At 51.2% G+C, this 22138-nt stretch overlaps 5 protein-coding genes across 5 annotated transcripts; 3 read left to right on the forward strand and 2 right to left on the reverse strand.

Annotated features, from left to right (window-relative positions):
• The first annotated feature begins 15 nt into the window (after nt 1-15).
• On the forward strand, nt 16-2818 carry PPTG_14387 (hypothetical protein). Its single transcript, XM_008910984.1, has one exon. The coding sequence runs from the start codon at nt 108-110 to the stop codon at nt 2658-2660; it is 2553 nt and encodes an 850-aa protein (XP_008909232.1). The 5' UTR covers nt 16-107; the 3' UTR covers nt 2661-2818.
• On the reverse strand, nt 2760-15273 carry PPTG_14388 (hypothetical protein; the record flags this gene model as incomplete). The annotated part of the gene is made up of 2 exons (XM_008910985.1): nt 2760-2862; nt 2927-15273. The coding sequence occupies 2 exons, from the start codon at nt 15271-15273 to the stop codon at nt 2760-2762; spliced, it is 12450 nt and encodes a 4149-aa protein (XP_008909233.1).
• A 341-nt stretch (nt 15274-15614) lies between these two features.
• On the reverse strand, nt 15615-17689 carry PPTG_14389 (threonine ammonia-lyase, biosynthetic; the record flags this gene model as incomplete). Its single annotated transcript, XM_008910986.1, has 8 exons — nt 15615-15804; nt 15877-15953; nt 16029-16243; nt 16308-16511; nt 16578-16920; nt 16996-17106; nt 17183-17437; nt 17504-17689. The coding sequence occupies 8 exons, from the start codon at nt 17687-17689 to the stop codon at nt 15615-15617; spliced, it is 1581 nt and encodes a 526-aa protein (XP_008909234.1).
• Nucleotides 17690-19451: 1762 nt separating this feature from the next.
• PPTG_23488 (hypothetical protein) lies at nt 19452-19547 on the forward strand (the record flags this gene model as incomplete). The annotated part of the gene is made up of 1 exon (XM_008910987.1): nt 19452-19547. One exon carries the CDS (start codon nt 19452-19454, stop codon nt 19545-19547), a length of 96 nt encoding a protein of 31 aa, XP_008909235.1.
• Nucleotides 19548-19593: 46 nt separating this feature from the next.
• PPTG_23489 (hypothetical protein) lies at nt 19594-20016 on the forward strand (the record flags this gene model as incomplete). Its single annotated transcript, XM_008910988.1, has 2 exons — nt 19594-19643; nt 19797-20016. 2 exons carry the CDS (start codon nt 19594-19596, stop codon nt 20014-20016), a joined length of 270 nt encoding a protein of 89 aa, XP_008909236.1.
• Nucleotides 20017-22138: the final 2122 nt, after the last annotated feature.

Below are 22138 nucleotides of genomic sequence, written 5' to 3' on the forward strand. Positions count from 1 at the left end.
ATCATTGGCCAAAATCCCGTCTCGTGTGACCTCCAGTCAAAAGTTGTTGAGGTCACGCACTGCGGAAGCGTATTGTTGGCCGTCAAGCTGCCTTTAGATCTACCACCATGGCTAAGAAACAGAAGGCACAGCAGGAGGATGAGGACCTGGTGATGACCATCGCGTCAGACGATGAGCTTTCCAACGCCGAGGAAAGCTCGGACGAGGAGGACCCGGAGGATGAGGCGGCTAAGCAGCAACAGGACCAACAAATTAACGAGGACTTTGAGTTCGATGAAGGTGGCGCTTTCCACTCTTCAGGCGGCAGTTCATGGGACTTTACAGCCGCAATTTCACGTATTGAGAAAATGGAGAGCGGCATTCCCACAGCCACTAAGCGTACGTCCATTCAGGCTAAAATCGACAAGCGACGAAAGGAGAAAGAGGCCGAGAAGAAGAAAAAGAAGAAAGTGAAGAAAGAGAAGAAGCAGGAGAAGAGTGATAGTGAAGAGGAGAGTGATGATGATATGAAGGAAGAGACGAGTGAAGAGGAAGACGAGAACAGTGACCAGGAGCAGCAGGGCTCTGACTCGGAGGAGTCCGAGAACGAGAAGGAGCAGGTTGAAGAAGACGACGTCGTGGTGGAGGAGGAGCGACTCCAATCTGCTCTCAAGGACAGCAAGAAGGACCAACAGACTCGCGAGGAGTTGGTGGATGAGCTGGAGAAGAAGAAAGCGGCGGAGTTCTTCGAAGCAGACCCTTTCGCTGCCCAGGAGTTCGCCAAGACCAAATTTGAAACTTTTGCCGACCTGAAGCTGTCGCGTCCAATCATGCGAGCCATTTCCCACATCGGATTCGAGAAGCCGACGCCGATTCAACAGCGTGCGATTCCTATTGCCCTGACTGGCAAGGACATCTGTGCTAGTGCTCAGACGGGTAGTGGTAAGACCGCTGCCTTCTTGCTACCCATTCTGGAGCGTCTTCAATTCCGCTCACGACGTGTCCAGTCCACCCGAGTGATGATCATTTGTCCGGTGCGTGAACTGGCGACGCAGTGTCAGTCGATGCTCGAGCAGTTGGCGCGTTTCACGGATATCACGTGCTCGCTGGCTGTTGGTGGTTTGCCTCTGAAAGCTCAAGAAGCAGAGCTGCGCAATCGCCCGGATGTTGTGGTGTGTACGCCTGGTCGTATGATTGATCACCTTCGTAACTCCAAGAGTGTCCACATGGATGATCTGGAGATCTTGGTGCTGGATGAAGCTGATCGTTTGCTTGAATTGGGTTTCACGGAAGAAGTACTGGAGCTCGTCCGCATGTGTCCCGTACAGCGTCAGACTATGCTGTTCTCTGCTACGATGACGTCGAAGGTCGACCAACTGATTGATCTGTCGATGAAGCGTCCCGTGCGTATCAGCACTGACCCGCTCTTCGACATGGCTAAACACTTAGTGCAGGAGTTCGTGCGTATTCGTCCGAACCGTGAGGATGACCGTGAGGCGATTCTGTTGGCTTTGTGTACACGTACGTTCCGCTCGAATACGATTGTGTTCATGGAGACCAAGTCGCACGCGCACCGTATGATGATCATCTTCGGACTTGCTGGCATTAAGGCGGCAGAGCTTCACGGTAACCTGCAGCAGAGAGAGCGTCTGGAGGCGCTTCAGAAGTTCCGTGACGGCACAGTGGACATTCTTCTGTGTACGGACATTGCTGCTCGTGGTATCGATGTGCGCGGCGTCCACGCTGTTATCAACTACGAGATGCCCAAGGATATTACCACATACGTGCATCGTGTCGGTCGTACAGCTCGTGCTGGACGCAACGGTCGTGCAGTCACGCTCACGAGCGAGTCTCGTCGTCTGGTAATGAAGCAGGTGTCACGTCACTGCAAGGGTTTCGTCAAGTCTCGTGCTGTGCCCGACCCCGTTATCGCGCAGTGGAAAGCTCGTATTGAGAGCATGCAAGAGGACGTGAAGCTGGTTATGCACGAAGAAACACTCGAGAAGCGCATGCGTGAAGCCGAGAAAGAAGCCACTCGCGCCACGAACCTGCTGAAGCACCGCGACGAGATCAACGCGCGACCTGCCCGTACGTGGTTCATGTCTGAGAAGGAGAAGAAGAACGTGAACGAACGTGCAGAAGAAGACCGTCGTGCCAAGGAGGAGGCTGCGAAACAAGAAGCCGAGAGTGCAGACACCATGTCGCGCGCCAAGAAACTGAAACTTATGAGTCACAAGAAGCGACGATTGTTTGAGATCCGTGAGCGCGAGGAGCGGATGCTTGCAGATGCTGCTCGGGACGAGGAAGAAGGCACGACTAAGAAGGGAAAGAAGGGTGCGGTGTTTACGTCGATGCACGTTGCTGGAGCTGCCAAGCGCGCCAAGAAGGCTCAACAGGAGACTACCCGGTCGCGTGAAGAGGAATCCATCGCCGAGATGCACGAACGAAAGCGTCTGAAGCGCGAGAAGGCTCGCGCTGCACGTAGCAGCCATGGAACTGGAGCGTTCGACGTTGACATGACTAGCGATGGCGCTCCAGCCCCGAAGCCCAGGAAGCAACGCGAGGCGAATGCTGGACACAACCCGTTCGAGTTCAAGGAGAAGATCACGGACTACAAGAAACATGCCAAGAAGGGCTCGAGCTCCTTCAAGTCCAAGGCCAAGTACAAGCGGCGCAAATAGATGATAGAAGCGCTTCTGCTCAGCAGCAATGTACCCATGTTCTCATTCATTGAGCTGATTTTCCCTCAAATGCAACATGTATATTCATTCACCTACTGTTTAGCCAAAGCCGAATCCCTCCGATCCCTCACGGATCGCGAGCAGAAGACACTGCTTCAACTTGTCCTCACTCTCGTACTCAGGTAGATCCAGTTGGTTGAAACTGTAGCAACAAACAAAATGTTAGACCTGATGCAAACGCAAAAGTAATCGAGAGGTTGACTCACCATGTATGCGCGGACGGTAACGCACTGTTGTTGCCGAAAGCCTTGTGGATGTTGAACTTCTGAGTGCCACGCATTCCCTCCAGAGCCTTGAAGCCTTCCAGAGGCACCTTAGACGTACCAGTCACAAACTGCAGGAAGAGAGCTCGCTCTTCATGAGTGAACGAGTACAACACGTTCCAGAACCAGCGGATAACCGAGTCGGTGGGTTTGTAGTTGGCATATTCCGTGTTGGCCTTCAAGTCATCGATATCAATCTCAGGCATTCCCGAGATCAACAACTCCAGCTCATTCTCGTTGAAGATTGCGATTAATTCAGGAGGTACGAGTTGGTGGAAACCCTTGAGGAACGCATCGATCTGCTGTCGAATGCCTGTAGCCATCCGATGATGAGTCACCAGCTTCACATACTCCATCTTGTTCTCATCCGTCACGGGAACATTTCGACCATTAGGAATCAAGTCGACCACCTCCACCTTGCCAAAGTTCGACTGCTCCGCTGAGAAAGTTAATTCAAGTCCAAGATCCGCAATCGAATTATCTAGGATCGAGTGGAGATTGCGATAATATTCCGGGTCGATAGCTTCCATGTCGTGATACGAAATCGGCAACTGCAAGATGTGCTTGTAGAACGAGCGCGTGAAGTGAGCATCAAGAAGCTGCCCGTCTGCAACGGCCTTACCAAGCACCTTTCCAACAAACTCGAAGTAGCTGAGGTGATCCTTGTTTACGTAGGACAGAGGATTCGGCTGGAACGTTGGCGAGTCAGCGGCAGATGTGAACAGCACGTAGTTCGGATTGAACATCTCACGCGCCAGAATCATATACCATTCTCGCGTCACTCCACCAGCGTCAATACCTTCTTCTCCAGTGAAGGAAATGTGCAGCTTTCGTCGCAACTCAGTGCCGCTACGCATCCTCAAGGCATAGTACGAATCCTCAAAGATGTGTTCTCGACGTACCGGGATGCGTACAGAAGAGCTGCCACCTCCGTGATTCCGCAGTGCTGCTTGACGCAGACGCTTCATGGCGCTGTGGAAGTAGGTACGCTTGTTATCGAACGCTAGATAAGCTCTGCAGCGAGGGATCTTGATCAAGGCTGCTAAGGAGGTATCCAGTAACGCAGGCTTTTCGCGAACGAGAAGATTCAACAACACACGGTTCGACTCCACGAAGTTTGCCAGCCTCATGGTCTCACTGGCCTCGGACAATGACGACAGTGCCGACGACGTGCGTTTGAGCACGCTCTTCGGCGACGTCTTTTGCTCGTTTTCCATTAGTGCTGTAGCACCCGCGCCATCGAAGCCAGCAACACGCAGCGCTGCCACGACTGCCTCTTCACGCTCACTTGAATCAGGTACACGCAACGACATTGAAGCTGCGTCTCGAGCATTAACCACAAAGAATGCCTCCACAAGAGGAAGGAACCGAGCCAACAGCGCCGCCATCGCACATGAAGCACCTGCACTCTTGCCTTCAATCACCATTCCTTCTGCGTCGTCCCCTACAGCAGTCTGGGATTCTGTTCCAGCAGAAGAAGCTGTAGCTGAAGGAGCAGCAGTGCTGTCCTGGTCGTCAAGACCACCCTTCGCACGTGCTTCAGTCAGTGACAAGCTTAGAGCATCCCACAGCGGGTCCAAACCGATGGTTTGACAACACTCAGCAAAGTCCGCCGTGCTCTCGCAGACGTCTGACAAAGAATGAAGTAGTCGAAGGAGCTTGAGTTCATCCTGTGCAGACGGCAGCACTGCCGACGACTCGTATCCAGTAACTCCAGCAGGTAACTTTCCTCCATTGTACTGATCAACGTGAGCGAGCGTGCTCGCATGGCGAACTATTGCACGGATAATAAGCTCGCGGTTTCCACTCACATGGTTCAGTAGCTTCAACACCGCAAGTGTGCGCTCCTGCATCTGAACTGTACAGAGGTCCATGCTCAACACGGACACTATCTCAGCCATACGCGCCTCGTCCAGCTCAACCGCTGGGACTGCTACCCATTCATCGCCAGGCTCCGGAGTTGACGCGTCACCTTCATCGCCTTCCTTCTTCTCCTCATCTTCCTTATTTGGCTTGTGCAGTCGCTCCAGAGGCGATAGAACCAACTCAAGTAACTCCAGCAACGCATCCAAGTTCGTACCGTTGCGATACACCACAGGCAGGGACAACAAGTCGATAAGGACAGCAACGCCGCATTCATCGGATTTCTGAGTCTCCATTTTCACGGAATCGTCTTTTCCACTCGATGTATGACGCATGCCATGAGGCTGTAGCATTTCCACCGTAAACCGCGGATTGTACTTGGCTAGTGACACAAGAACGTGAAGCATGCGGTTCACCACTTCGGCGGGTACAGCCGAAGCTCCGATGGCATGGTTTCCATCGATACCACATCCGTACATCCTGCTCGGTGGGAACTCAATCTTGCTGCTGCCGTCATCGTCATCGTCCTTTTCATCTCCAGGAATTAAGGGCTGAGAAAGCGGTAACGAAATTACTCGCAGTAGGTTACGCCGAACGCTGCAACGCGTCAACGGGTACAGGCAAATATTGGCAAGCAGTCGCTGGAACACCCGATTCTGGATGACGGACTGGGTCATAAAAAGTAGACGGAGCAAACCGCGCACGCAGCGATCGTCAAAGATTCGCTCACCAGCTTCCTCATCTTCGTCCTTCTCAACGCGCAGCAAACCCTTGTGAGCCTTGGAGCCGCCAGCTCCTTGTCGATATTCACGACGACTACTACGACGTCCTCCACCGAGTTCGTCATACATACGAGACCGCCGACGACCGCTTCCTCTCTCTGGGCTATGAGAAGTCAGCATGCGTCGCAAGGTAGGGCGATTAAACAGCTCGTCCATGTCGCCTTCGCCACCACCGCCGCCCCGCTCCGCTGTTCCACGCTCGCGTTCGCGATACGTGGAGCGGAAAGCCGCGCGTTCACGCAGTACCATGGCTTCAGCACGAACCTGTGACGGCAATGTCTGCAGGAACGCATCGTCACAAGTAACCAGGATCTCCTCGCGTAATTCTGGTGCCAGTGAAGCGACAAAGGAGGCATTATCCATCTCTTGAGCACGTGATGTATCCGCAGTCTCGGCACGTGCAGCTGCTTCACGCTCGCGCCGTTCATTTTCCAGCACTTCTGCTCTGATATCCGGAGGCAAGGCCTCGAGCGTCTCGCGATCAAAACTTGAGTTGGCCATGTCCAGATCCATCTGTGACATACTTTCCGAGGCACCACCAGCTCCTCCTGCTGTAGCAGTATCACTGCGCGCGCTTGTGGACTCAGTGACTGCAGGAGCGTTCTGCGCGATGATCTCCGCTTGCATGTCTGGCGGCAGTGAGGCAAAAACTTCAGCATCCATACCTTCGGGACATTGATACTGCTGCTCTTCCGGTTGACCAAGTAACACAGTCGACAACTCTTGCGAAGCAGCGTCACCGGATGACGGCTGTGTCTCAGACGACGGTAGTTCCTCTGACTTCGACTCTTCTTCGACATTCCGAGCCCGACTAGTATTATCGCTGGCTGCAGGGGATTGGGAAGATGTCGCTCTAAATCCAGATAAATCGAGCGTAAAGTTCATCATGGAATCCGAAGGCGAAGGTGCCGTAGTCGTTGTGGATGTAGCGGTAGAACCGAGAGACGTCGGTGCAGGAGGAGGCGCGGCACTCTCGAAGCTGCTTCCTCGTCCAGAGTTCACAGCTGATGAAGAACCAACTGTTGTGTCTCGGCCTTCAGACAACGTTTCGGTGTCTGCGTCTACAATATCCACGTCGACATCAGATTCAGGTGACCGTAGCAACGACGATTCTCCAAGAGTACTCGTAAGCTCCAAGACAGAAGCAGCTTCTGTAGCCGCTTCGGATCTCTCCGTCCTATCTCTGTTCGCTGAAGCATCCGGTTGAGCGTCACTTCCTTCAGCAACATTAGAAGCTCTAGAGTCGCTTGCAGTGTGCTCTCCACTTCGCGGTGTCCCAGTAGCACTACGATCTTCCATGATATCGTCAACGTCGTGACTGGAAGCTGTTTCATCTCGTCCAGTGGCAGGGGCAACAGTTGGCTCATCATCATCGGCGCAAATGCGTGTGATTTGTTGCTCGAGTCTGGAAGCCATCGACCGAACATCTACATCACGTCCTAGACCGCCAGGACCCCAAATGGCAGGGTTGGAGGCGGTTCCACCCATTCCATTGCCACCACGACTACCAAGTCCACGAGACAAATCAACGCCGACAAAAACATCACTAAAAATGTCGCGATCACCTCGTCGGAAGCCGATACGTTGGCTGCGAGATGGCATTGTGGAGTTCGGGATATCCAGCGAGAACTCACTTAGCAGATTGGATACAGCAGACAGACGGTTGATACGACTGGGAGGTCGTCCACGGCTTCCTGCGCCACCGCGTTGCAGCAAGTCGCGGCTCAATGCTAACCGGGATCGGCTGCCACCCAGCGGTAGTTGCGTCTGAACCTGGTCAGTCAGTTCTTGTAGCTCGCGCAGAAGAGACGAATGGCGAGGCAGCGAAAACCGGCCAGGGTTACGCAATAATCCGTTCGAATCCAATAAAATCGCGTCTCCACGGCCACTCATGCGCAGCAGCGGATGGGTCGTAGCGCTTGCAGTGAGATGATCCACACCGTTGCCACCCGTGCGTCCCAATTGGCGTTCACGACGGGATCGATCGCCTCTTCCACCGGCATCAAATGATTCAAAGAGAAAGTCGTCATCAAGCATATCTGGCAACTCTTCAATGTACTGGAGAAGCGAGTTCGCCATACTGCCAGAACCACCTCCCAATCGACTTTGCGAGCTAGTAGACGATGCAAGTCCATTGCCACTGCCCATACGACTTCTTGTGTTAGCGAGAGCTGCTTGAGCTTCGCCCTCGACATCGTCGTCGACTTCTGCGTCGCCAAACGTCAGCACGAGAGTCTGTCCGCTACTCGAAGAACTCGATCCGTTGCCACCGTTACTATTGTACAGACCGAGTGCATCACGCATAGACTCTACCAGTCTGTCCTCAGAGCTTCTGGATTGCTGGCTCCCCTCGTTGACATTAGTACCCGGTGTACCATTTCGAGCTGCCGCGAGGCGAGCGCGACGTCGTTGTTCTTCAGCAAAGAACGCCTCATCATCGAGCATGAACAAGTAGGAAAATTCTTCTTCGTCAACTTCATCCAGCGCATCCAAAATCGAAAGCTCCGAGTCAAGAGATCCCCACAGTCGATTCGAAGATGTACGGCGACTCGTTCCATGGCCACCCGTACGACGAGAGATGTGAAGATGGTGATGGTCCTCAAATTCTTCTTCGTCCTCGTCATCATCATCTTCATCATCGTCCTCTTCATCATCGTCTTCATCTTCATCGTCGTCATCGTTCTCATCATCCTCGTCTTCTTCGCCTTCTCCTTCATCCGTTGAGTGATCAGATACACTACTGCGATCACTGCGGTCGTCTTCGCTGTGGTCCTCATCGTCGTCATCATCGTGCATGTCATGATCGTCCATGGCAGATAACGGAGATCGCATTGAAACGTCATCATCGTCCTCTTCCCGCAGCGGATAAAAGCCTGATCCAGAGCTATTCGCTGCTTCTCGGGTGTCTATATCCACTTCCATTATGTCACCCTGGGCAGAAGTATCTGTAGAACCCGAAGCTGCAGCTGAAGATGCTCCTGCAGCGACTGACGTCCGCGAGTCTGCACCGCTTGTCGACAGAGCTTGACTGCCTTCCGCAGCGTCACCCGAGACAGATGAACCGTGGTTTCGCTTCTTTAGCAGACGTCTCACGCGATGTGTCACAAAAGAACGCGTCAGCGTGGACAGTGGGCGAAGCAACATAGTGCAAGTAGCGTGCGCCAATGGATGTGTCAAATCGATTTTGCGCAGCGCCTCAGCCAGTAGTGTTACAAAGGAGTGTTTGCCCTTGAGACCCCCACCCAATACGACCTTATCCCAGGCAAACCCCTTCGACGATCCCTTTGGCCACAAGATACTCATGATCAAGCCTGACCATGCATGCAACGAGCTCAAAGCATGTTCATCGCGCACGCTCAGATCGTCATTCTCGTTCGCCAGATCCACAGCACCATTCTGTGGCCACTCTTGAAGCAAATGAACAAGCTCTAAGATGATACACTTTGAGCCTTCTCCAGAATGACTGCCGATCCTCACTAGTAGTCGATGTGCGTTGTGCACACGCATCCTTGTGCGGCTGTCAACAAATAGTTTCACATCTGCAACCAGCAGATCTGCATCGCCGCTACCAAGTCTGCTGTTACCATAATACCCGTCCTCCTTCAACGCCTTACGAGCCGCAGCAAACTGGCAAAGCTCACGCGAAGGCAAAAACTCGCGCAACACCAAGCGAATAAAGCTTTCGCGTGCTCTGTGCGAATCGACTTCATCTTTTGCCTTTGCAAGGACCGTCGCGCATGCAGGGAAGTACGTGATCAGATGCACGAGTAGCTGCAAATACACCCCCACACACATCCCTGCTGACGTGTTGTTCAATGTCTGTTGCACGTCGCGCTGCTTCTTGGCATGCTTTTCGACTTCCCACAATCGACGGATGCGTCCAATGATCTTGTGCACAATTACGTGGGCCTGATGCTTGTGGTCCTTCGGAAACTTATGGGGAGCTCTCGTTCCACTAGCCGCGCTGTCTTGCGCCGACAGAGATTGGCCTGCAGATTGTCTTGTAGCTGCTTCAGAGCTGTCGGCCTTTTTCGGTCTAGGCACAATGTATGTTCGGCCTGACTCGGTCTTCTTCACCCGTACCGAATTCTGCAATGCTTTGAGGAACACCGTTTCATTACGAGCTGCGAATGGGGCGACTTCTGTCAGCAACGCGCGCGGTGTGATACGCATCTGGCTGGGTGCGCCAAATCGCGTCGACAATTTGGTGATCGCTCGCCGAATCTTCTCTTCCATCATATGCTCTAGAACCTCGGGAGATTCTAAAACCTGCGAGAGCAACGTGCCAGTCAGTTCCTGGTATCCGACGAAGAATAGGCCTTCCGGGATGTCCAGTACAGCATCAAGCCCGCCATGGGTCGAGAAAAACGATGCCAGGTCGTACTTTAGCGTCAAGTGCGACAGAAGCTGCCAAATCGCATGAGCTATCGCTTTCCTGTCAGTAGTTGATGTCGCAGATGATCCTCGTTTTAGCATTTCCAGGCAAATTGTTACCAGTTGCTGCTCGAACGCGGCGTCCTCGGCCTGGTTCGCTGAACCACTGCTCTCTTCTTTCGACTCGTCTCCGTTCTTCACTTCGGTACTCACCAGAGCGGCATCGAGAGATCGTGACCCTGCATTAGACGCTTGTTTAGCTGATCTACCTGCAACAACGGCGTCGAGAACCAGCAGGACTGGAGTACAGGAGGGCTTCAGAGACTCGCTGCTCGACACTGAAGCCACAAGCTTGTCGATACACGAAGGTGACTGCTGTTGCATCGCTGCCCACGAATCAGAATTCAGTTGAAGTACAAGAGCTAGCAGGTGGGTCAACATGGTCAAATACTCATCCCCGTCTTCTGCACCTCCGTTGAAGTAATCGATAATAGCAGCATTGAGACGCTGGATCACCAAATCGCGGTCTTCATCTGAGCGCGAGCACAAGAAACTGAAATACTCTGAGATCGCCTTGACCAAGTTCTGGCTCGGATACAAAGTGCTGGTCTCCGCATCTTTGGAGCGCTTCGGATCTTCCTGTTTTTCTTTTGTAGCTTGCACACGTAAGATCTGAAAGCACACTGCTTCGAAATTGTCTCGCAGTGAAGAGTACAGCGCTTGCAACTCGTCTTCCATTTTCTTCTCCTCTGTTGCTTCTCTCTCTCGACGACGGGCAGCTTCCGCAGCCGCGCTATCCTCTCCTGTAGCTTCGTCGTGTTGCGTTTCATCACCTTCCGCCTCATTCTCGTCCTCAGGGTGAGCCAGAATCCACTCCATGGCTAGTTCCATGTTGTTTACTTGAACATGTCGTAGTGCACGCTCGACTCGTGGCTGCTGAAAACCCATCGATACCAAGCTCTCTACAATCTCCGAATCTGGTACAAAAGACTGGCGTCGACTACTTCCTCCCAGTCCAGACGATCCACCCCCACGTGACCCCCCAAAGAGAGCACGTCGAAGCGACAATGCTTCGTTATAAAGTTCGGTGCTGGAGTTTCTTTCACGGTTGCTGCGACTAAAGCCCAATCCTTGTCGACGGCCTAGCTCGCCATCCGAGCCCAACGCTTCTTCGTCATCATCCATTCGATTCTTCAATATTGTCACAGCAATTGGCATAATCTCAGCCAAACACGCATCCACGGACGAGGTTGAAAACTTCGGGTTGTTCCAAATAGACAGCAACGCACGCACGCACATCGTATGTAACTGGACCGTGAGTTTCTTAGGTTCAAATGGCGCGTCATCCGACTCCCCTGCTTCATCACTTGTAAGCAGTGCAGCTGTCAACGGCGATGCAGATAAACCTTCCAGATTCGACAGCTTTCGCAGAACACTTGCTGCGATGTGAAACGATGTCAACGCCATCTGCGAGGACTTGCTACCAGGGCTAGTAGCCTTATCATGCTCTCCTTCGAGACAAACCGTGAAGAAACGCTCAATAATATTCATGATCACATCCATAAGGTTCGAAGCTGTGATTTGTGCCCCGGCACAAGTAGCGATCGTTTTGCCACCCTTGGCACCATCGCTTTCTCCATCTGAGACGCTCTCTTGAACCATAGGTACGTCATCACTCGATGACGAAGGAGTTTGTGGCGGTACTTGCACCTCCGAAATATCACCGATCGGCTTCATGAGCTCAACGAGCAACAGAGTGTTGGCTTGCTTCTTCTTTCCCTCGAAAAGTACGATTGAAATGGTCTCCAACAGGAACGTGAGATAGTACTGCTGTACAAACGTATCAATCTGTGTCGCACGAGTCACAGATACGACATACAGCAAATGACCCTCCAATATTTGCGTCGCCGTCCGTGCTAGAGCTCGAGCATGCGGTGCTAAAGGCACCACGATATCATCCCCACGGCGATGCTGCATCGGAGCCGACAACAACACCTTGCTGTAAGCTGTTAGAAGCCCACGCATGCTCAGTGAAAAGCGTAGGAGAAGAATAGAACCCATTTTCCAGAGACCTGCACGTCGAGGTCCACTTTTGGCTGCATCAACATCAGGTTTATCCGTCCCTTCCATGATGGCATCCGCCTCACCGTCAGTCTGCTTTTCCAAACTCGTCTCCTTTCGCTTCTTCTGGTGTAGTGCCGCCAAACTCGCCCGCTCGAATTGCACCGAACGGTCCACACGAAATAAACGTGCTATAATCTGCTGCGTTGACGACGTAGTAAAGTCTGTAAACCATCGCCGACTCTGCATGTGAGTGTGCGCCGTTTCCAACGTCCAGATGAGCACAGACGCAAGCCACTCGAGCACTGCCAGGACACGGAGATACTCTCCAACAACCATGACTTTATCGGCAATGGGGTTCGTAGCGCTGCTCTTTTCGAGTCCACCCACCAAGTCTGCCAAATTAACATCCGGCAACGAACTCAACACTTTCTCGGCTCCCTCTCCGCTCTCGCTCAGGAACCACGGCAATCCAATCTTTGCACGAGAGCGCTGCAGGTTATCCATCTGCACTCCCAGTTCCTTGGTGATTGCCCCGAGAAGGTTAGTAGGCTGCTGGGATGCGTATGAACGAAGCGCAAGAGTAATCGACTGCACTGCCGGATTATGAGCCAGGGAGTTTTCGGGCAAACCACTCCTCGCGGTTTTCTTGTTGGGCAAAGCACTTTCCAAAAACGAGGAAGTGCTTGGCAAAATTAGTTGGTAGAGCGCTAGAAGCAGCCGAATGCCCCCAAGATCCGCAAAATATGCCGCGTGCTCCGACTTGGATAGCAACGGTTCCAACAAATCCGCCACGTGGGTGGTCATGCGGATTAAAATTCTGTTGGCCTTGTCTCCGGTAAATTGGGGCAGCGTCGAGGCTGTCAATGAACTACTCTCTTCTCCGAATCGAATCACTTTCTTCAAAGCATGAACCGCAGCTTGAATGGCAGCGTTCTGAAAGCTTGGAACATGTCGCATTAGCTCAAAGATGCCAGCACCAACGACAGCCGCCGTATCGCCCTGGAAGCAGTAGTCTTTGGATTCGTCTTCTGTGTACTGCGGAAGAGCAAACACATCGAGAAGATGCATGAGCGGCTCGTACTTTGCCACCTTCTCCGCGTGAGTTGTCGTGAGGCACAAAGCATTCAGCACGGTCGGTACTGCAGTCAGTAATTCACTGGATGGTGGCAATAGAATCCGAGATGGATACAACTCTGCAATGTCCCATCGCGTAAGTGTTTTCAAGAACTCATCTGCCAGTCCTGCAGCATGCACATGATTCACACTGGCTGGATCGTTGTTGATAATATCAGAAACCACAATCGCCGTCTGAGCAAATACGACGGGTCCAAAGATGTCCACATTGGACAGAAGCTGTAGTAACACCTTGTTGAGAGCGCTTCCTTCGCGAATAGCGCGGCTTGTCGCTCCTGCGCTCATCACGCCCTGAGAATGGAACGACATGGATAACGACGCCAAGATGGCTAGCAACAGCACCGTTTTCGTTTCTGACACGACTGACGAGCTCGTTGCACCCGCTCTAGAGCCAGCAATACCAGCACACTCCAGCTTGAGCCGATCCACGAGAATACCTACTCCATTCAAGTCACGATAGAGCGCAGCTGCCGCCGAATGACTACTCACCGTAATCTCTAGTGCTTGCACACACTGAGTCGTGACGGCCATGTGAAACGCATTCACCGACGGCATTGTGAGCACATGTAGAAGAGCTGGAACAATTCCATTTTCCGTGAGAACAGCAGCACCAGACTGAATGGCCACCACAGCAGTCAGTAGTCCTAAAACAGCCTCCATCCAGCAGAGTTTAATCTCCTGAACGCTTCCGCTGCTGACACTTCGGAATGGAGGAGCACTGACCACCTCGGCCTCTTGAGGAGACAACAAGTCTGTAGTTGCCTGCACAAACGCGACTGCCAGACTCATATCCATATCTGTATCCGATGTTTCTGATGTGATGGGAGGTGACGCAGCTCCTGAAGCAGAGCCAAGCGCCGTCACATCACCCAGTTCTGCCATACAAAAACGCACGAGCGAAGGAAAAACTCCGTGTGGCGTTCCCTTAACCACGCCCAAAGCCTGCAATACGTTGGACTGCCGGCCAAGCAAACCCATCCCACCTGCTCTCCCAACTCGATCGTTCACTAACGCCGTCAGCACAAGTAATGCTGTAACTCGCACGCGCACAGGCACGTGCTCAATACTCTCGACGCGAATAAGCTCCACGATCCCTCGCGTCAGCTCTGGGTGCTGTTCCACGTAATTCGTCACATCCCACGCATCACTGAACAGCGAAAACAGCGCAAGCAGCGCGTGCAGTCGTTCCACCACCAAATTCTCCCGCGCCAACGCACTACGAGACGCATAACACGCTCGCACCTGTGTATATAACTGGAAATGAAATCTCTTGGGAATTTTGTGCTGTTCAATCAGACGTTCACACGCCGTTGCCGCTGCACACGCAACCTCCGGAGGAGATGTAGCAGCTGTCACTACTTCCCCATAGGGAGGGATCGTTACACTCACAACATGAGCCGTCGCATTCTCGTCCTGGTCTGAACTGTAAAACTGAAAGTCCACGTCTTTGGAGGTGGCAGCACTCGCCGCATTCAAATAGTCCACCACCTCCAAGCTGTTCTTGGGCGCTCCTCGTCCTTGCACTACCGTCAGCAATCTCCGTCTCAGTAAATTATTCTTACTGGCTGCAGGGTCCATAAAACTCGTGGGATCTGCAGCGTAGCGATGTACTTGAGGGGGCAATGCTAACATGGCCGCCACTTTTGTTGCCTCGAACACAACTCGTTCATTTCTAGCTGCTAGTAGAGCCATCGCGAGATCAGCAGATGGATACACTGCCTTATTAGTGGCGTTCTCGAGCAGGAACCCCGAAAACTTCAAGATCTCGTATACTAACTCTGTCAGTTCTTGCACTGCCTGCGTCGTGATTGCCTGATCCATCTTCTCCAGCTCTGTTTCCACCAATAGTAGGCGGGGACATTGGTGTAACGCTCCCAGTAGCAGCCTGTGTAGCTTCAATAGCACCGGACGCCAGTTGGCCAGATCCGCCTGCGCCTCCAACGGCCAGCCCTTGACACACGCTAACACCGGCACCACGCGCGATTCTGCTGCCTGCAACAAGACTTCCATAAGCTTCCGTTCCTTGTCGCTGGGCGGCGCACGCGGCGTTACGCCAGCGCTGGCCGCCTGCATCTTCTTCTGTTTCTTGATTCTTGGCTTCTAAAGCCTTTTTGAGCGCGATCGAGAGCTCGTCACACGTGTGAAATGACGCGCCACGCGCTGCGTTACTTGCCAATCCTCTACGAACCCTGAGAAACCCGTACGAGTTGAGGGAATGAGCGGTCGGATGCGGGCCGAGTCTTCTCGCGCGCGTTTTTTCCTTTTGGGTGCGGGGGAGGAAATCTTTTCGAAATGTAGCGATCTGATTGGCCAAATTTAGGTAATGTTGCGTTAAGTGGTAGCAGCATTTGCTTCGTGAACCACAAAAGTCACACACTTTAACACTGTTGGATGTAAAGGTTGAAGTTTTACTTTTACTGCAGGAAGTGCGTGAACGCCTGGTTATTGGTCTCTTCCTCACAGCGGAAGCCAACCTGGCTCAGGAACGCATGGAATGCTGCGTTATCCTTCTTGGGCACCTGGAAACCTACGAGTACGCGGCCGATGTCGGCGCCGTGGTTGCGGTAGTGGAACATACTGATGTTCCACTGACGAGCAGATTGACTGTGGCGCCAACAATCAGAAGACGAGTTAGCTTACACGTTTCAACAGCGATTTAGCGGTGTGCTAACGTACCCGAGAGTCTCGAGGAAGTCCTTCAGCGCACCGGGGCGCTCGGGGAACTCGATGCGGAACACTCGCTCATTAGTGACCTGAAATATGGCAGCACACAGCAGATAAGCAAACACTCCAGGGCAAAATCAGCATCTCGGAATACAGCGACTTACGTTTTCCGGACGGCCACCGGCGAGGTGGCGCAGGTGCGACTTAGCCAGCTCGTTGGAGGCTAGATCGGTGGCGTGCATGTCGCCGCGCTCGTTGATGGCCTTCACAACGTTGACAAACTCGTCCTCCGTCTTCGTCTGGATGCTCATGCAGATGCGAGCCACACTGTCACCCTCGGAATCCATACGGTACGTGAACTCCGTCATGTTGTGCGGGACTATTACAGTGAGAGATAAAACATTAGTCGAGTTGCGTTACGGCATTCATGATCAAATACTCACAGATGACGTTGTAGAGCTCCTGGTAGCTGCCAATCTTCTCGGGGATCTTGACAGCCATAAAGCGCTCGCGATCATCTGAACGCTCCGAGACGAAGCGTAACCGATCAAAGTCCATGTTAGCGGCAGCCAGCACAGCCACGTATTTCTCGTTCTGCGCGTTCTTCACACGAGCATACTTCTTGGCTCCAGCAACACTGATCGCACCTGATTAAAAAAAGCAATTGAATCTCCGATAGCATTCACACTAAGCATGGTGACTCAAACACCTACCAGTGGGCTCCATAAGCGAGCGCGTGTCACCGAAAATGTCCTTGATCGCAGAGCAGATCTCGTCAGTGGAGACGGTAACCACCTCGTCCACCAGGTCCTTGCATAGTCTGAAGTTCTCCGTGCCAATGGTCTTGATGCCCACTTCCTCAGTAAATCGGTTAACGCTCGGGATGGCCACTGGAGAGCCCTCCTTCATCGAAACTTCCAAGAGGTTAGCACCTTCTGCCTCCACACCGATGACTTTAACATCGGGGGCCACCTCCTTCACATAGGCAGCAAGACCTGCGATCAAGCCACCGCCTCCAACAGGAGCAAAGATCGCCGCTGGGCGTTCTCCTGACGTCTACCCACATCAACACCCAGTACAATTATTAGCCAAGCTGTGCACATATATTTCAACCTTAATACACGACCGTACCTCCTTCAAAATCTCCATTGCGATCGTGCCGTTGCCAGCGATCACAAGCGGATCATCAAACGGGTGAACAAGGGATCTACCCTCAGTCTGCGCAACACGGAACGCTTCTTTCTGCAAAGGATACAGCGGAATAACAAATTAGTTTCTACCAATACATGAGATTTAATCTCCACGACTAGCAACGTACCATTGACGCGTCAAAGTCAGCACCGTGCTCCACCATCGTAATTTTGCTCTTGGTGGAGTGGGAGACGTTCTGTGCCGTGCCGACGGGCGCAATGACGATGGCATCGACGCCTAGCTTAGCGGCAGCGAAAGCCACACCCTCCAGGTGGTTGCCGGCTGCACAGGCCACAATACCCTTTTCCTGCTGGGCCTGCGTCAGGTTAGCGATCTTGTTGTAGGCGCCGCGGAGGTTGAACGAGAAGGTCGGTTGCATGTCCTACGACAATAGCGACATTAATAAGAATTGGATCTACTCGCAATCAATGCAGTCAGTTAAACACACCTCACGCTTCAGGAAAAGGCGGCAATTGCCCGGTAGTGACTGCGTCAGCGCTGGAGCGAGCTGTAGTGGCGTCTGGACAGCTACATCGTACACACGGCTCTCAAGAACCTCGCGCAGGTAATCGTACGAGCCCGGTCGCACCCAAGACGGCTTTGTGGTCAGCGAAGACAACCCGCGGCGCAACATGCTGTTTATCGAATTGAAAAGTGCACACTGCGCAGCTCGGAGCTCGCCGGTCAGCTCTGAGCCAAGAGGAACGTTGCTGTGCACAATGCGCAAACGTGGTGACAGAAAAGACAATCATGTGGTGCACACAAGTAACGACTAACGTACACACCCGAATAAAAGCCCCCTCCCAGTAAATTCCCCCCCCTTTTTTTTTTTTTTTACTGGACTCCATTTTCGCGGGATCGAACCTTTGATGAGCTTCCGGGTATAATGCTCCCATTGCCAAATTGTTTTGGGTTTCTATGCTGAAACCTGATGTGTTTTGCAAATCCTGTTTAGGGTGCACTGCCGTACTGGGAGGACAGGATTAGCTGGCTGAACAGCCTAACCAGTGTTATCACAGCTGCCGGAGGTGCCCAGACTTTAACTAGCAAATGTCGCCTGAGTCCATAATCTACCAATTTGGCTAAACGAACACAATCATGTTTTGTGACGTGGTCTTCACAAAGTTGTCTGAAGAAGCGATGTGGCGTACATTCAATTAAATTTTGTTATTGAAATTCACTTAACCACTGCAGCGAAAAAAATAAAAAAATAATATAGGCCGGTCCCCTTAGATGAGTAACATCAAATCAAAACTAAGGATATTTTAGCAATTTTTTTAAAAATCCTAAAGTGTCCTAAGTTATGATTGGAAAGAGTTGCTGTCCTCCCAGGCCAAAGCATCACCTCTAAAAAAGCCCCCTCTGAGTAAAGTTCTATTTTTCGTTCTTTAAGAAAGGATAACAATAGTAAAACTTTATCTGGAGCGGGAAAATACTTAAAACTATATTCCTAAAAACAAAATGTAAGGAGATAAAATATCTCTATTTAAGTAAATATAAATTTAAAACCCCCCAACAATTTGTTTTGGTTGTAGAGCTTTTAATTTGCTATTACTTAGTTAGAGACTGGAATATAACAGGGCGCGGACGTTCGGTTGTAGAAAGTTTTATAATTCAGTGCAACTCACTAATATTTTGTTGCGAAGTGTGGAACCTCCTGATTGGACAGTAAAAAACTCTGTGTTGCATTGAAATCGGTGGAGAGAGGGAAGTTACCGCAAATCTATCGCCTATATTTTCGAGATGCAGGAGACGCAAACCGACAAATCTCCCATGAGCGCTAACAGCAAAACCAAATCGACACGGGTAGTGTTTCAGTGGGCCTTGCTCGGTCAGTGTTTTAAAGCTCTTTTTAAGTGCTAATAATAGTAAAGGTGCTGTCATGCCGACCTAAATGCGCCGTCTAAGCTGAGGAACCACCTTGCGCGCAAGTCTGACGGTGCCCCAAAAGTCGCGGCCATCAAAAGAGATCGAGGAAGGAATCCGATCACCTCTCAAGTAAATTTAGCGCTATTAATAAGGCACTTGTGCGCGAAAAAAATGAAAGTGACAATATATTCGATGGATTTCACTGGATTCTTCACCTTAACCGCAAAAGACACGCGTCCACTAGATCTAATTGGTCTCAATAGTGAAACGGAGAACACTGCAAAGGATGGTGAGACTGTAGGCGGCGCCGCCGTGGATGATGCGGAGAACGACATATCTTCAGCGAGCGACAACTAGGACAGCTCGAAGAATGACGACGGGATGAAAGTCGACAACTAGACAGGTAGCCTGTGTGACTTTGTTGTTATTAGTGTTGCTGCCATTACCGCTCTTCATGTTGCTGTTTGTGTAGCGGATTAAATTGATGTTTATGTTGTTGTTACGGTTGCAACTCCTGCGAATAAGAAATGACGGACTCTGGTACGAAAGCCAATCGACCAGCCAAGGTTGCTCGCACGATCAGCAGGGGGCCGCCGCCTTCTATTACGATGTCACCGCGCTAGCCTATCTGCATCCTGGCCTGGCGAGCCAAACATGGAACCCGCAAAGATGAAGAAGCCGCACGCTCAAGTTCACATCATGGTGGATGATCTGCTAAAGTGGATAACTGCGACAGAAAATATTTGCTTATTGGGATAACTGAGGCGAGACACGGTGCCTCTATGCGGCTAGTAAGTGTTTTACTTCCGTATCGAGGTTCTGAAACCATATTAAAGAACAACAGGTATGTTTTCTATGGGTTGTGTTACTAGTTCCAACAACCATAACGATATTGGTTTATCCATGAGCGATCGATCCGAAAATACGAAATACAGCTTCAAGCGGATGCGCCATATGACCCAAAATTTACGAATGTCTCCGTTACCATATTCGGGTTGTGAGACTGGATTTCTAGCTCGTTCGGAAAAATTACCATCAACGGACGGTCCAAGCGGTGTGTGTGTGTGTGTGCTTCAGCTGGACCAGTGGTAGTATCCATTTTGAAAAGCAGTCTTTGCGCTACCTTATAAAACCCGCATTTTCCAAGGTATCACTATGTTGCGCTGCTCGTCCGCCTGAAGAACAGCGGTCACGCATTTAGTGTTATTGTGAAATTTGCCGTACCAGTCGAAAGCATCGATATTCACCCCTTACTGCTATGAGCCGATGTGTCGCGCAACGGACTTTAGCCAAATGCTGGTACTATTTAAAAAAATATCACGTGGTTTATTATAGCTGGACGCCGGGGGGTCGCTTTCAAAGAAACATTTTATTTATTCACGTCAACGCCATTCATACAAAATCACGAGAAAAAGAAGACAGCAGTCAAGCAATATGGCCACGATGCAGAAGTCACTGTGAATGGCGCCAGCGGTCGCCAGGTCTCTCTTCGAGTCAAAATGCACTTTCAGTCTCGTCCTGAAGCAACAGCTCTCGTCCAGGACTTTGCGCTGGATCAAGAAAAGCGCGCTATTTAAAGCCGTAGCCGATCGGGGGGGGGGGGCGACCGAACTGTCTAGCCCGACTAAATGCTCTTTTAAGGCTATCATGCTGTGATACAAACGCAAGGGTGCAAAAGGATTCTTTCTGAGCTCCTTCAACGCCCAGCACAACGGTTGTACTGGTGTGCCTAAGGTTACAGCACGGCAAGTGACCTCAACAGCTACAGCTTCGGCTCTTGTTCGAAGCGACACAGCCACCAGTGGAAAAAGCTCGCAAGCCAGTTAAAATGTCTTAATGGATTCGCTGTTGGAAACCGAATGACTTATCGTGTCCGAGAAGCGATAAAAGCGGCAAGTGCTAGTAACTACGAAGACAGTTGTCAGCGCTTGCCAGCACTACCGAAATTGTTCTATGAAATGAATATTGGTGCTTACCACGCGTTTGAAATTAACGATGAGAATCGGTATCGCAGAGCATTTCTTTCCAACGCGCCGCTCGAGACCAAGATAGAGCACAGCGTATACTCGGTTTGACGGCTCTTTCATGAAAACTGTAAATAAAAAAATACTGTGTTGATTTTGGTTGGTCGCGATGGTAACAACCAGAACATTGTGATGGCAGTTGCACAGGTACCGTCCGAAGATACAGAAAATTGTCAGTGGTTTATGCTCAACTGCATGAAACCCAATATTCAGATGTCAGGAATCCCATTTTCATGGACCGTGGGAAGGCTCGTATTGCTGCAGGAGCCGTGTTCGGACTTCAACTTCACTTCTGTACTCGCCATATTGCTGGCAACATAAGAAAAAAATCCGAAGCTCGTTCTGCTCTTGATCTCGAAAAAAAGATTTAACAAAATCCAGAAAGCGAAATGCGAGTTTGAGTCAAAAATCTTGGCATTCGGAACTAGTAACAGTGATATGGAGTCGTATGTGAGAAACATTAGTCCAGCCAATTAGTTTTTGTATCGGCACGTAGACATCAACAAACCGTACAAATGGAGAACGACAAACTCTGTGGAGTCCGAGAATGGTCGTGCACTTCTTGCTCGCGAGTTGAATCCTTCTGAATTTTTCACACACTATATGGAGCTCTTCACGAAAACTAAGTACAAGCGTTGGGAAGAAGCTACTGCGTGGCTAAAAGTGGGCAAAATAATTACTGAGTACGCAGAAGCAATGTATCAAAAAAGAGCGCGCAAAGCCAGCCTTCCACTCGGTGATGAAGACTAGTGCAACAAAAGCATACGCGTACGACACGCGATAGCCAGTTGATGTTAGAAGATTGGTAGATATCGCGGCTAAAACGTGCGAGTGCCCATTGATGCACCAAATGGGGATCCTTTGTCGCCACATGATATCAGTGTTGATGGCGTTTGGCTTGATTCACACAAACTGCGAGTTCTTCGACGTTTTTATTTGGTTCAGAAATATTTTGATAGGAATGACGTCACGACAGGGTTGAACATACAGCTGCCCCGTCATGGGTCTGTTCTAAATGATGGCAGTATTTGTGAGCCTTTGCCAACAGTGCAGCGGGGCTGCCGTAGCTTAGCGTCAGAGGAAGACGGTAAACTCAAAGAGTAAAGGGGTTAACTCAACACCCTAACGAAGGTTAATAGGTCCTTAATATCCGAAGGCACCTACTAACGACAACCTTAATAAAAGGGGAC

The sequence above is a fragment of the Phytophthora parasitica genome, assembly GCF_000247585.1.
Source record: "Phytophthora parasitica INRA-310 unplaced genomic scaffold supercont2.39, whole genome shotgun sequence".
Taxonomy (NCBI): domain Eukaryota; phylum Oomycota; class Peronosporomycetes; order Peronosporales; family Peronosporaceae; genus Phytophthora; species Phytophthora nicotianae.